This window comes from Aedes aegypti, unplaced genomic scaffold (assembly GCF_002204515.2).
Source record: "Aedes aegypti strain LVP_AGWG unplaced genomic scaffold, AaegL5.0 Primary Assembly AGWG_AaegL5_hic_scaff_1481_PBJ_arrow, whole genome shotgun sequence".
Classification (NCBI taxonomy): domain Eukaryota; kingdom Metazoa; phylum Arthropoda; class Insecta; order Diptera; family Culicidae; genus Aedes; species Aedes aegypti.
The window spans coordinates 47,645-60,698 of record NW_018734924.1 but is presented as its reverse complement, the minus strand read 5'-3'; the positions used below and the strand labels follow the sequence as shown (position 1 = coordinate 60,698).

The following is a 13,054-nucleotide window of genomic DNA, read 5'->3' as shown; positions in this document are numbered from 1 at the left end:
GAATCTAACAAAAATAGTCCGGTCGAAAACCCCGTGTAACACCATCGTGACCTTCCCTTGTTTAGTAAAAAAAAAAATAATTTTGATGACACTCACAATTTATTTTACTAGAAAACCACACACAAAAACGTATTTCTTGAGCTTTCTGTCTATAAATGAAAATTGAAGGCTATGACATGTAGTTTTTTTTTGACACGCATATAGATTTTTCGACATGTAATTGATTGTGGAAGTCAAATGAACATGTTTTAGCTAAAAATTGAATTTCCGGATAACAATTAAAATTTATTTTACCCAGAAACCACACGAAACACGTATTTCTTTGAGCTTTTTACCTGACGTCAAAATTGAAGGCTATGACACGTAGGTTTTACGAAATGAAGTTACTTGTAGAGGTCAAGTGAATATTGTAGAGTAGTAAAACAAATTTTTGGCTACACTCAAAAATTGCTTTTACTTACAAAACATATAAACAACTTATTTCCCGAGTTTGTTCGTCTGTAAATCAAAACTCAAGGCTATGACATGTAGTTTCTTCGGCATGAGTTTTATTTGTAGAAGTCAAGTTAACATTTGAGCAGAACTGTTTTTTTATTACACTCAAAATTTAATTAACCCAAAATATTACGAAAAACCCTAATTTTTGGATCCGTTTGCCTGTAACTCAATATTCAAAGCGATGACATATAGTTTTCGACATGAAATTGATTGTGAAAATCAAATGAACATGTTTTAGTAAAAAAAAATCAATTTCCGAGACACTCAAAATGTACTTTACCCAATACTACATAAAAACGTATTTACTGAGCTTTTTGTCTGTAAATCAAAATTTAAGGCTATGAAATGTAGTTTTTTCGACATGAATTAACTAGCAGAGGTAAAGTGATTGTAGAATAGAAAAAATCATTTTGACTACACTTAAAATTGTTTTTACCTACAAAACCACATAAACAACTTATTTCCCGAGTTTGTTCGTCTGTAAATAAAAACTCAAGCGATGAATGTAGTTTTTAGCATGAATTTACTTGTAGAAGTCAAGTGAACATGTTTGAGCAGAAATTGAAATTTTTGATTGCACACATTATTTCTTTTAACTAAAATATTACGAAAACTCTATTTTTGGGCCCATTTGCCTGTAACTCAATATTCAAAGTAATGACATATAAATTTTTCAACATGAAATTGATTGTGAAAATCAAGTAAACATGTTTTAGTAAAAAATGAATTTCCGATAACACTCAAATTTATTTTACCCAGAAAACCACACATAAACGTAATTCTTGAGCATTTTTGACTGCAATCAAACTGAAGACTATGATATTTAGTTTTCTCGGCATAAATCTATTTGTAGAAGTCAAATGAATGTGTTTGAGTAAAAAAAATGACTGCACTCAAATTTGTGTTTAACTAGAAAACTTGATTACACTCAAAATTTCCTTCGATGTTGATTTACAAACCATCTAGCTCTGAGAATACGTTTTTGTGTAGTTTTCTAAGTAAAATTTTAAAGTGCAATTAACATTTCCTTTTACTACTCAAATATATTCCATTGATTTCTACAAGCAAATTCATTACGGAAAACCTATACGTTATCGCCTGAATTATTAATTTCAGACGAAAATAAAACCTAAGGAAAACCTGTTTTTTGTGTTGTTGGGTAAAATAAATTTTGAGTGTAACTTCACAATCAACTTAACCTTACTTACTTACTTATTTGGCTTTACATCAATTATCTTGATAAAGCCTCGCCAACAATATTTCGCCAATTCCTCGGTTCATGGCCGCTTCTCTCCATCCTCGACTGTGACCCACGCTCTCCAGGTCCTGGTGTACCTGGTCATTCCACCTAGCTCGCTGCGCCCCACGCCTTTTGTTCCGATCGGATTCGTGGCGAACACCATCTTTACAGGGTTGTTGTCCGGCATTCTTGCAACATGCCCTGCCCAGCGTATCCTTCCAGCTTTAGCTACCTTCACGATACTGGGTTCGCCGTAGAGTTGAGCGAGCTCGTGTTCATCCTTCGCCGCCACACGCCGTTCTCCTGCACGCCGCGAAGATCGTCCTTAGCATCGGCGTTCGAAAACCCCAAGAGCTTGCAAGTCCTCCTCGAGCATAGTCCACGCCTCATGCCCATAGAGGACTACCGGTCTTATGAGCGTTTTGTACATCGTGCATTTGGTGCGGGGGTGAATCTTTCTTGACCGCAGTTTCTTCTGGAGCCATAGTAGGCACGACTCCCGCTGATGATGCGCCTTCGTATTTCCCGACTAACATTGTTGGATCCGAGGTAGACGAACTCGTCCACCACCTCGAAGGTATCCCCGTCTATCGTAACACTGCTTCCTAGGCGGGTCCTGTCGCGCTCAGTTCCGCCAACCAGCATGTACTTTGTTTTCGACGCATTCACATTAGCCCGACTCTTGTTGCTTCGCGTTTCAGGCGGGTGAACAAATCTGCCACCGTTTCAAATTTTCTCCCAATAATATCCATGTCGTCCGCGAAGCAAACAAATTGTCCGGATCTCGTGAAAATCGTGCCTCGACTGTTAAGTCCGGCTCTCCGCATGACACCTTCAAGCGCAATATTGAATAACAGGCACGAAAGTCCGTCGCCCTGTCGTAGTCCCCGCCGAGACTCGAACGAACTGGAGTGTTCGCCCGAGATCTTCACGCAGTTTTGCAACTTAACCTTGAAAAACCTAAATGTCATCACATTGAATTTTGAGTTACAGCCAAACGGGTCTTTAAAATATGGGTTCTTACTTGACTGCCCATAAATGCATAACTATCCCATGTGAATAGGAAATCCAGCAAACGTGGGACTGACATGCATTTATGGGTAGTTGACATGTTCACTTGACTTCTGCAAGTTAATTAATGCCGAAAAAACTACATGTCATAGCCTTGAGTTTTTATTTACAGACGAACAAACTCGGGAAATAAGTTGTTTATGTTGTGTTGAAGATACAAGCAATTTTTCTTATTCTTCTTTCTGGCGTTACGTCCCCACTGGGACAGAGCCTGCTTCTCAGCTTAGTGTTCTTATGAGCAGTTCCACAGTTATTAACTGAGAGCTTACTATGCCGATGACCATTTTTGCATGCCTATATCGTGTGGCAGGTACGATGATACTTTATGCCCTGGGAAGTCGAGAACATTTCCAACCCGAAAAGATCCTTGACCGTGGGATTCGAACCCACGACCCTCAGCTTGGTCTTGCTGAATAACTGCGCGTTTACCGCTACGGCTATCTGGGTCAAACAAGTAATTTTTAGTGTAGTCAAAAAAATATTTTTAATTTTTCAGTTTTCACTTGACCTATGTAAGTTAATTCGTGTCGAATAAACTATAAGTCAAAGCCTTCAATTTTAATTTACAGACAGAACAGCTCAAGAAATACGTTTATCGTGTGGCTTCTGGGTAAAGTAAATTTTGAGTGTAATCAAAAATTTAAATTTCAGGTCAAAAATGTTCAGTTGACTTCCACAAGTAAATTCATGCCGAAGAAACTACATGTCGTAGCCTTTTTTTTACAGACGAACACACTCGGGAAATAAGTTGTTTATGTTGTTTTTGTAGGTAAAAACAATTTTGAGTGTAGTCAAAACATATCTTTCTACTCTACAATATTCACTTGTATTGGCGGTTCTGAGACCTATCTTGCGACATACCAAACTTCATGAATTTGCAAATCAAGTCAAAAGAAGAATAGTTCAAGAGGTTTTGGATGACTTGGCCACATACTGGGTTATTTCGGATAACTAGTTGTTCGGTGCAAGTGACAAATATGTTGGCGGTTCTAAAACCTAATTTGCGCTGTATCAAATATCATGATTTTTCAAACCAAGTCCAAAACATTCTCAAATCGTGTGAAAATTTGTGTTATGAATTTTGAGTTAAATATTTACTCCGCAGAATAACCTTGAATTCGCAGATGAGTTTCTGTCAAGCCTGCAGCTGGAAGAGTTGATATAGGAATTTATTACATCTTATAAACTCTCTAACTTATCCATCCACTCTTTCTTTCACTAACTCATACATTTTCTCATTATCACACACACAGAAAATTTTGCTTTCCATCCCAAACTATAAAATCGTATTACTTTACTTCCCCACACGTGGCTCCGTTTGGCACATGTCATTTGAACCTTCATTAGGTGCCTTAACATAGTCTTCAGGATATACGTCCTCTATATTCGGTATAATCTATACGTAAGAACGGTAATCTACAACACTATGATTAGCACATAATTCTTCACTACTATCAGTGGGACTGTTATGCGTAGAAATTCACCAAAAACCCCGTATTTCTAAGCATAACAGTCCCACTTTGAATTTCGTAGCTTAATTTACTTTTTCCCATAACACAAACTATTGATTCTAATGAACACGCTATTCTTTATACTATTGTAAAGATTTTAATTTCATTTACCACACACCTGGTCAATACGAGGCCTAAATGTGTTAAAATCTTTAAACGCGTTTTTCTCGATTGCATATTTTGGAACATGGGACAATTATGCGTATAACGGCAGTTTAAGTGTTATCGGAAATTATTTCTTTTACTAAAACATGTTCACTTGACTTTCACAATCAATTTCATGTCGAAAAACTATATGTTATCGCTCTAAATTTTGAGTTACTGGCAAACGGATCTATAAAATAGGGTTTTTCGTAATGTTTTGGGTTAAAGAAATTTTGTGTGTAATCAAACATTTCAACTTCTACTCAAACATGTTCACTACACTTAATCAAGCAAATTCATGTCGAAAAAACTAGATGTCATCGCAATGAAGTTTAAAAAAAAAAAACTAGAAAGTGCCTTTTGCTTAATAAATTTGGGTAGACGCATCTATTTGAAAAACCCAAAGATAAATATCAGTCTTGAATAGTGTCCGGTTCCATTGCTGAACATTGTTTAAAAATCGCTTCGAAAACTAGAAAGATATGCATGATCAAAGTTGCACTTCCGACACTCTGAGGGGGGTTTAGAGTACAGGTGTTAAAGTGCTTCTTATTTCAAAGTTTCAGACAATTCGACCGATGAAAACCCCCATGCCAAAGTGAATCATGGAAGTAGCTCTGCATCCTATATAAAGTAAAAAAATATGACTTTCAGTGAGTTTACAGAACTTTGTTATTTTTCAATCAGTGATGAAGCTTTTAGCAATATTACCAAATTTGTCTAAAATTAAAACCAAATCGATTTAAAACTGTTTTTCCTAATTTTTCCTCCTTTTACTGGATTTTCGATATTTGTTTGACCATAACTTCATGAATACTCAACCGATTTCAAATTGATTTTTACATGCTGTTTCGGCCAGGATGTCTTCCCTACATTGTGTCTTTACTTTGGACGGGCAACGAATCAAACGAACGAATAACTTTTACACGCTACTGATTTATTGCCACCGAGAGGCAGCGTGCCTACTCGGTGGGGAAACGAAATAAACTACAATCTTACAGGCTAAAAGGGTGCGCCTTATATAGGCGCACAGTATGTTCAGATACAATATACTATTGAATCATTTATTTGGCGCGCACGCTGCCTTCAATAGATTGGCGCCCGTATGGATTGGCGCCAGCTAGTGAAGCTGGTACGTTGTACGGTAGTGAAATCTTCCACTATTGGCAATGGCACAATAGGTAGCGTTGTCCCTCTCTGCATACGCTTCAATTGAGCGGCAACTAGCAATGCCGCGTTTGAGATGAACGCGAACACATGCTTTTGAAGACAAAATTGAATGTTTTCGAGAGCGGATATTGAAAAAAAATTTTGACTTTATTATTTAACTACAGAAAAACATGACTTGGCGATAAAAAATTCTGTTCTTTATTTTTTCTTCTATAGTGTAGCATGTCAATTATTGCATAGGCTAAAAACGCGCCAATTATTGCACATCCCATGCATTTCCTATGGGGGGCAATAATTGGCGCGTTTTTAGCCTGGCAGTAATCGGCAATCTATCCTATTACATTGTAACTACAGTAGACGGAGTCTAATGGCTACCGCTTCTGCTTCATAAACAGAAGGTCATAAGTCCAAACCCAGGCCCTTTCCTCGAACTTTGTAGTTGTATCTTTCACTTACTTTATATATCCACAGGTATCAGAAGGCTGACTCCAGAGGCACGTTCCCCGCTATTAGGGAGATTTGTGCCATCATATTTCGTTCTTAAGCCCAAACGCGATGATAGCGGAACGGCGTGGCAACGGAAAGCGGAACCGGTGCACTGGCATGAACTGCCTGTCGATTTAGTATTGGTTGACTTTCATTTGTTGACACCTTAACGGAGTCGATATGGTGTGATCCATTCTAGCCGAATCGCTTCCGCTTCCGTTGCCGACCCGCTATCATTGTGTTTGAGCCTTTAATCTATCCCACTTAAACTATGCGTTTATAGAAATCGCTAGAACCAGAGACGGACAAGAAACCGTTTCCATACCCTTCCATTATTCCATCATTATATCACGCCTTTCCTTACGCCTGATAATATGCAGTCTGCTGCTAATCAAAAACAAGCCTCTCTGCCGTAATATTACCTTATACTTATACCACATGAACTGATATAGATGCAGGGGTATATCCGGCTTACGATGGATCCATATTACTGCATTATCAACAGAGCTGCTCGCTGTCACTATCAAGGCTTAAAATTTGCTGATTTCGACTGGCCGACTGCGATACAACTCAGATCATTCTGTATACCATCAACATCATGCTGGTTATTCCATCAACAGTGCACTGATGGTGATAGTATATGGATATCACTGAAAGGCTAAGTTGAGTATTAAATTAAGCTAATAAAACGGCAACCTATCAGTACGATATTTTTTACAGTGCCATCTATTCGGCTTCTGTTTGTTGGTCACCGAAAAACATTTACAGCTTGGATAATTACCACGTGATCACTCATTCTGCAGTGATTATGATCTAGAGGGTGGTATCGCTTCACTTCTGTTGGTTGTCAAATCAAAATGATATTGATAGCTCGATAGTGATATTGATAGTTTTAAGCCATCAGCAATCAGTTAATATGACTGAAATTGTGCAACTATGTTATCAATTGCTCCCTCTTCCCCTCATTGTTCTGCAACCTGATGTGGCAGCACCATTGTTGCCTAAAAATAGAAAACATCAGCACTTATACAGTTAAAGTCCGCGGCTACAAAACAAAGCCATGCTGAAGGTGTCTGGGTTCGATTCCCGGTCGGTCCAGGATCTTTTCGTAATGGAAATTCCCTTGACTCCCCTGGGCATAGAGGATCATCGTACCTTGCCCCACGATATACGAATGCGAAAATAGCAACTTAGGCAAAAGAAAGCTCTCAGTTAATAACTGTGGAAGTGCTCTTAGAACACTACGCTGAGTAGCCGGCTCTGTCCCAGTGGGGACGTTAATGCCAAGAAGAAGAACAAGAACTCGAACTTCGAGGTTTCTCTTATTAATTGAATTCAGAAACTCACACGAACATTTGGTTTTGTGAACTTTCCAAAAATAAGTCGCACCCTAATGTGGATAATTAATATTTTTTGTGAAACATATTAAGATGATAATTGCGTTAACATCAAATCTCCATATAATCGGCATACAACGAGAAACAGGTCATGAAGTATTGCAAAAAATTAACACTTAATTGAATAATTGAAGTAACCGAAAAAAAAGTGTCATTTAAAAAATTAATACTATGTAAAACACTCAACTGGTTTAGTTTTACTAACTCGATACGGCACAAACAGGTTTCAGAGCTAAAGTACCTTTTCTGATGCATTAAGTTTTAAACAATCAATTTGGAGTAACTTTTCAAAAGAAATAGTTTTTTTCTCATAGAGTTCTCGGTTATCACCTATTTTATACATGGTACAATAGAACGACAACTGACATATTCAAATAATTATTCAATAGGTTAGTAATACACAATGTTTTGTCCCTCTGGCTTCACGAAATTTAAATTGACCCAACTGTGCCTTATCCATTTGTTTAAAACATTCTATAAATAACATTTGTAAACTTTATCTTATCAATATAAGGTCCAATATGCATAGGATTTTGCTAATCTATAAAACCCCCTGCGTCAAACAAATAACATTTAAAACCATGTTCAAACTAATAGCTTTAGTATCGCTGACCGTTTCATTTTGTTGGTGTCAAGATGTGGTAGGTGGATTTTTGTATTTAAAGATGCCACCATTACATTCTTTTATTTTTTTCTGCAGTCTCGACCCATCATTACCACAACTGGAGGTCAGGTGCAAGGTATAACAGCTAGCTGTGGTCTGTTCTGTAGCTACTTCCAATTCAATGGCATACCATATGCGGAGCCTCCAGTTTCCGAATTGAGATTCCGGAATCCAGTCCCACATCGTGGATGGTCGGGTGTTCGAGATGCTAGCGAACATGGAGAAAGTTGTGCAGCACTAAGTCCTCTCAGTGAATACTCAGGCAGTGAGGATTGCCTGTTCATCAATGTGTATACGCAGAACATTATCGGATCTCGACCGGTTATGGTATGGATTCATGGGGGTGGCTTCGTTTTAGGTTCCGGTGATTCCAGGATATACGGGCCAGAGCATTTAGTTCAAGAAAATGTGGTTGTCGTCTCTTTCAACTATCGACTAGGCATTATGGGATTCTTCAGCACTGGTGATACACACGCCCAAGGCAATTGGGGTGCGAAAGACTGTGTGGAGGCTCTGAGATGGGTTCGCGACAATATTGCGGCTTTTGGTGGAGATCCCAACAATGTGACGATCTTTGGTGAAAGTGCGGGAGGAGCACTGGTGCATTATTTAATTTTGTCTCCAATGGCCACCGGATTATTCCATAAAGCAATCGCTCAATCAGGAACTGCATTGAATCCATGGGGATTCCAGTACAACGTACGGGAAATGGCACACAGTATTGCAGATGCATTCGGTTATCCACACGATAGTGCAGAACTTGCACGACTTCTGCGATACACTCCTATTGCAGATTTCATTGATCTTCAAAGAACCATCACCGACATCCCGATTCCTCGTGGGTTCAAGCCCTTTGAATATGTCCCTAGCGCTGAACCAGTCAACTCTCCAGAGCCCACCTTCTTTACTCAACGTCCAATAGAAGTTCTACTTTCGGGAGCATACAATCATGTTCCAATGATGATCGGCTACACTAGTGCAGAAAGCCTGTTTATGGTTCGTGAGCATCTTCTGGATTCTACTGTATGGAATGAATTCACTCGCAATCCGCAATTCTTTGTGCCACACTTTTGGAATATTCCTGCCAACACTCCAGAATCAAACGCAGTCAGCCAAGCATTCCGCAATTTCTACTGGCAGGATCGTACTCTTGGGCCTGATGTTATGGTAGAATGGACTCAATTTCACACTGATCAACAGTTCATCTATGCCGTAGACAAAGCGGTGGTTCTAACTGCCGAACGGAGCACACAACCCACCTTCTACTATAAATTCAGTTTTGAAGGTGACCTCAATTTAATAAAACGTGTGCTTTTACTAACCGACTTGCCAGGAGCAGTTCATGCTGATGAACTAGCCTACCTGTGGTCTATAACAAATATACCCATTTCACCCATTCTACCGAGCAATCCGGCAAACGTTGTTCGACAACGAATGGTCCGCCTTTGGACCAACTTTGCCATCACTGGACATCCAACTCCTAATTCGGATACAGCCCTACAAAACATCCACTGGCCTCCAGTCCAGGGAAGTGATATGACGTATCTAGACATCGGAGACAACCTGGTGGTGACTAAAAATCCTAACCAAGCACGAATTAACCTTTGGAGAGATTTGGAAGAACGCTATGCTAATGACCCATTTTTCTATCCCTATTCGTAAAAGTGTTGTGAAAATAAATTCAAAATCCCCTTAAGCGATTGTTGTGTTCGTTTTTGTAGACGGGTAGGTTAACGCCTTGTATTAACCAGCAGTTTATAAAAATCGCATGTGCAACTGACATTCTTTTCCTCAAATACCAGCATTTGAGTTATATTTTTACACTAGGAGAAAATTAAAAGATTTATTCTGGGCATTGTTTCTATCATTTGCTATGAACACAAATGCAAAGTTTTCACAATTTTTAGTACAATTGTACATGTAGATGAAAAGTATAAAAGATATTTTTTTGGTTTTCAACCAAATTTCTAAAAGCAACAATTAATTAATAATATATGGTATGGTAATATTGTAAGTTGATAAAGTTATTTCCGCCCACGGCTTCTCGCAATGTTTTGAATGGGAAAAATTACTTTAATAAAAAAAATGCTTGAACAAAAGTTGTTGAAAATTGTCTAAATTTATCAAAACAGTAAAAAATTGATTTTAAAAGATTAGTTATTTGATTGTTTATCAAAAGTTACACTATTGAATACACAAGTCGGATGTATGATTGTTGTTATCCACTTATAATCTATTTCTAGTACCAATGTTGTAAGGAGGATCCTGGCTAGGGTCTTAAACTTCCTTGACTTATGCGCCAGACGACGAAGTCGTCTGTCAAGAACTCCGGATATGTAATGCCCAACTAGCAGTTTTCAGTGCCTAGCACCGAATCCACCTCCAATCCCAAACAAACAAACAATCAGTCCTAATTCCAAATTCCAAAGACTTTCCAAAAAATTCCTTCCCAAATTTCTAACAGAATAGTGAAACTTTCGATCAACCAAAAATAGTAAATCTAAAGTTAAACAAACCAGAGAAAATTTTATTAAAAAAAAGAATACTAGGTAATGCAGTTCAGTAAAACTTTTATCAAAATTTTAACGTTTTAAAATTCATTTTTTTTTTTTCATTTCATCACGCACAATGCCCTGCACTATCTCCTACCAGAGCTAGCTAAGTACTGAGTGGCTATCGACTGTTCTCCCGGAGCTAAACGCTGGCCAACGGTACCGAACTCGCCGATAGTCACTCACTCCCTACGTGTGACGTCACTCACCTCTCGTGTATCTTTCGTCAGTCGTTCTAACCCCCTAGCTGTGTTCTTCCCCTACTGCTACAAATCTCGCATGATCTGGGATAACGCCCTAAAAGCCATTGGTAACCACGTGTGTAGTTCGTTGTTTCTGTGCAAATGAATGAATCAGCTTCCAAACCAACATCACTGGCGTGTAGGTGATAATCCTTTCTTCACCATACCGTTGTAAAATAACATGTAACTCCATTTGAATGGTCAGAAACAACGAGCTACACACATGGTTACCAATGGCTTTTAGGGCGAGATCAGAAGTTATGCGAGAAATAGTGTTTCCCTACTTGAAATCACGGTGGATTGGTGTGTGTTGATGGAGTTTGATTCGGGTACTTACAGTTGAGCGACGCTTGTTGACTAACACGATCAACCCTGAGCAGGGGGTGGCATCGGTCCCGAGGACGACGCTATCGACCAACCACGTCGAGATTGATGAACACCAACAACGAGGGGAGGTAGCTCGGCTGCAAAAATTTTGCCTTTCTCTTTCAGGATATCGCAGGCGGGAGGTGGCGAAGGATGGTCACTACTCCTACTTGGGTAAGGTTATCCACAATCCGCGGTTCTGAGGTGATAATTTTACTCCCCGGAAAGGTGGTTTGGTACTGTCCGAACAGTCTCCGGACTTCAGAGCGTGAGTCGGGCGGGTACACTGGCGCTGGAATTCCTTCCCTTTGATGGACGACCCCACAGAGCGTGCAATCACGGTTAGCGGGTGTGATTCTCGTGGGGAGGGGGGGGGGGGCAAGCTTCCTACTTCGATGGCCAACGCACTCTAGACGTACCTATAGTGGCACGAGACCACGAGTCGATAGGTATGCCCAGGGTAACCTCGCTGTGTACCAACCACCAAATCGCTTCACTTTTTCCGTCGCAACGATCCATTAATCTTCGCACCACCAATCTCGCACCTTCACGTTTTTCTTGCACCGACCGCACACCAATTCCCCAATGGAGAATGCCACTGGGCTGTGGCTACTGTAATAGCAGATTCTTAATACCCAACACACACATTTTCTATCAATTCACCAAATTACCTTATATTCCTTGCTTCAATGTTTTCACTTTTTTCTTGTCTTCGACTCACTGCCTTAATTTGCCTACCCTTATTGTCAAAATCAAAATATTAAATTTAGATTTTCTTTTTTTTTTACGGTTTGCAACTTACTTCCGACTACAACTATTTTAGGCACACGACTCACGGTTTGTATAAAATTTCAATTAGATTGCAAATTAATTATCTGAAAATAATAATAAATTTTATCACGTTAAAATTTACACTCTTCTTTTGATTTTATAGCTTCTTTTACTTGTTTTAGATAGAATAATTTTTAAGAAATTTTCTCAATGCACTTGATAAGATTTTAGCACTTGACTACTTGGCGGTCCAAAAGGGAAAGACCAACTTGTTGGTTTCGATTGACCAAGAAAGTTATCACCGATTACATTAATATAATATTCGAGGGTTTCCGGTTTTATTTTGATTTATATTCTCTATATAAAAATTTTCTTGACGAACGATTTTCATTTCTCGGGGTTTCCTGTTAATCATTACTCTTCACCCACTCTCATCATCATCTTAAAATTCACACTGATAAACAATAGATTCAAGCACTTTATCATCTATGGTTGCCTATCTAACAGGCGCAATGGTAGCAAACGCTACTTATTTGAAACGGCGGATTTTCACCAAATCTGCTCGTTTCAATGTTAGAATATCGAATTGGGCATCTCAGAGAGCCGAAGGAGATGTAGGGTTGTGAAGGAGAAAATGGGGTCGTGACGGACTTTGGTTTCAGGTTGGCCGATTGCGCTGCAGAATCGTTACCCGTTCTGTGGCGTAGTTGGTTAACGCGCCCAGTCTAGCGTATTGGGAGTCGTGGGATCGAAGCCCACCAGAACGATTCTATTATTTTTCACAATCTTACATCTCAATTTGTCCAAATTGACTTTTGTGTCTACGACCTTCAGGTTTTTTTCAAAACACCGTCGGCTAGTTAAGCCGTAATAGACATGACAACCCTAGTTGAGAATTGAATTATTTTGTGTTGGATTCGTCGAAAAGTTATGGTGCTCTAC

The 13,054-nt window shown here is 39.1% G+C and overlaps 1 protein-coding gene across 1 annotated transcript; it reads left to right on the top strand.

Moving 5' to 3' along the window:
* The first annotated feature begins 8,058 nt into the window (after positions 1-8,058).
* On the top strand, positions 8,059-9,877 carry LOC110680480 (fatty acyl-CoA hydrolase precursor, medium chain-like). The gene is made up of 2 exons (XM_021856285.1): positions 8,059-8,158; positions 8,218-9,877. The coding sequence occupies exons 1-2, from the start codon at positions 8,099-8,101 to the stop codon at positions 9,841-9,843; spliced, it is 1,686 nt and encodes a 561-aa protein (XP_021711977.1). The 5' UTR covers positions 8,059-8,098; the 3' UTR covers positions 9,844-9,877.
* Positions 9,878-13,054: the final 3,177 nt, after the last annotated feature.